The sequence below is a fragment of the Cantharellus anzutake genome (assembly GCF_015039405.1).
Source record: "Cantharellus anzutake strain C23 chromosome Unknown EI90scaffold_55, whole genome shotgun sequence".
Classification (NCBI taxonomy): domain Eukaryota; kingdom Fungi; phylum Basidiomycota; class Agaricomycetes; order Cantharellales; family Hydnaceae; genus Cantharellus; species Cantharellus anzutake.
This window is the reverse complement of record NW_024067005.1, coordinates 100,885-102,227: the sequence shown is the minus strand read 5'-3', so window position 1 is coordinate 102,227 and position 1,343 is coordinate 100,885. Positions and strand designations below refer to the sequence as shown.

The 1,343-nt window shown below is 49.7% G+C and overlaps 1 protein-coding gene across 1 annotated transcript; it reads left to right on the top strand.

Annotated features, from left to right (window-relative positions):
- On the top strand, positions 1 to 366 carry EI90DRAFT_3019247 (uncharacterized protein; the record flags this gene model as incomplete). The annotated part of the gene is made up of 1 exon (XM_039057325.1): positions 1 to 366. One exon carries the CDS (start codon positions 1 to 3, stop codon positions 364 to 366), a length of 366 nt encoding a protein of 121 aa, XP_038912000.1.
- Positions 367 to 1,343: the final 977 nt, after the last annotated feature.

Here is a 1,343-nt window from a genome sequence, read left to right as displayed (position 1 = left end):
ATGAAGAAGGGATGGGCTTCGAGAGTCTGGAAGCGTGCGGTCGGCTGTTGCACACAGGCAAGGAGAGGCTGGAAGAACTGGCGATCTGATCAGCGGAGGAGCAGACAGGGTGAAGAGTTCCCCCTTGAAGAAATGGCTGAAATGATCGTCAATGACCCGCCAACACCCGAACAGGTACAACGAGTAACCGGCAGACCGCCAGTAGTGGAATGCCCGGATTTTACATATCGGTATGCAGTACGGGATGTGATGGCAGTACATGGTCTATCCGAAGGACTTGCTATGATCCACATAGACGACTACATAGCCAACGGACAGGACTGGAGGGAAGCGTGTCAGATACACACCAGAAATATATGGGTGTAATAATAAAAATGTTGTATTTGGACTCGGAAGAAAGGTATAAAATGACTTAGAATGATCCCACAGCACCAGAAAGACCCCCTGAAAGCGGACAAGACTAGTCTACAAAGCATGAAGACTACTCTATACACGACGATCGCAGTAATCCTGGGCCTGATCATAGCGTTAGCAGGCTGGCGCTACGGATTAACACCCAAAAAGGACAAGGAACCGGAACCGGAGAGCCCATTAACGTCCGACGGAGAAGAACCAGAGGCGGTTCATAGGAATATGGAGTATCGAGAGAAATCAAGCTCTCAGGAATCGTTGGGGGACCGGTATCTACTCAAGAACCAAGGGAGGAAGCCAACGGGCAGGCAAATCTACGTATCCCGCAACCCTTCTTACCCCTACTAAACCAACGGAAGGAGGAAGAGGAGTAACATCCCCTTTATTGCCTTTCCGGGGGCAGGAAAAGGTACGGATCCGAAAATGGCTGTCCCAGTATGGCAAACGCTGATAGCCGAGACTATGAACACAGCCGATCGATAAATTCCCGGACTCCGTGCGTAGATCCCAATGTACTCTAGCGTTAAAGTAAACAAAACCAGGGATAAGGTAGAGACAAGTAATGTCTCATCGGCCCAGAAAGAATTGAGTAGCAATCGGGGGATACACGAGTAAGACACAAGGAATCGATCAAAGAGGGCGCAAGATCCAAATAAATGGAAAACCCGAAGATGACTTGCCAGTGAGACAAGCCATGAAGTCAGCAGGGAGAGGAGTCATGGGAAAATCGGAGAACCCCAGTAACGGCGGCGATCTAAGATCGGAGTGCGCGCCCAAAGGGAAAAGCCGAAGGAGGATTTGGTCTAAGGGAACAGCCAGGAGAATTGAGACGTTGAGCTATGATATTGAAGACCAAACCAGAGCAGATATCATAAAGGTCGAGTAGAAAGGAACAGGGAAGTGGAACGGAGAGACGAGGCTGCGGATGGACT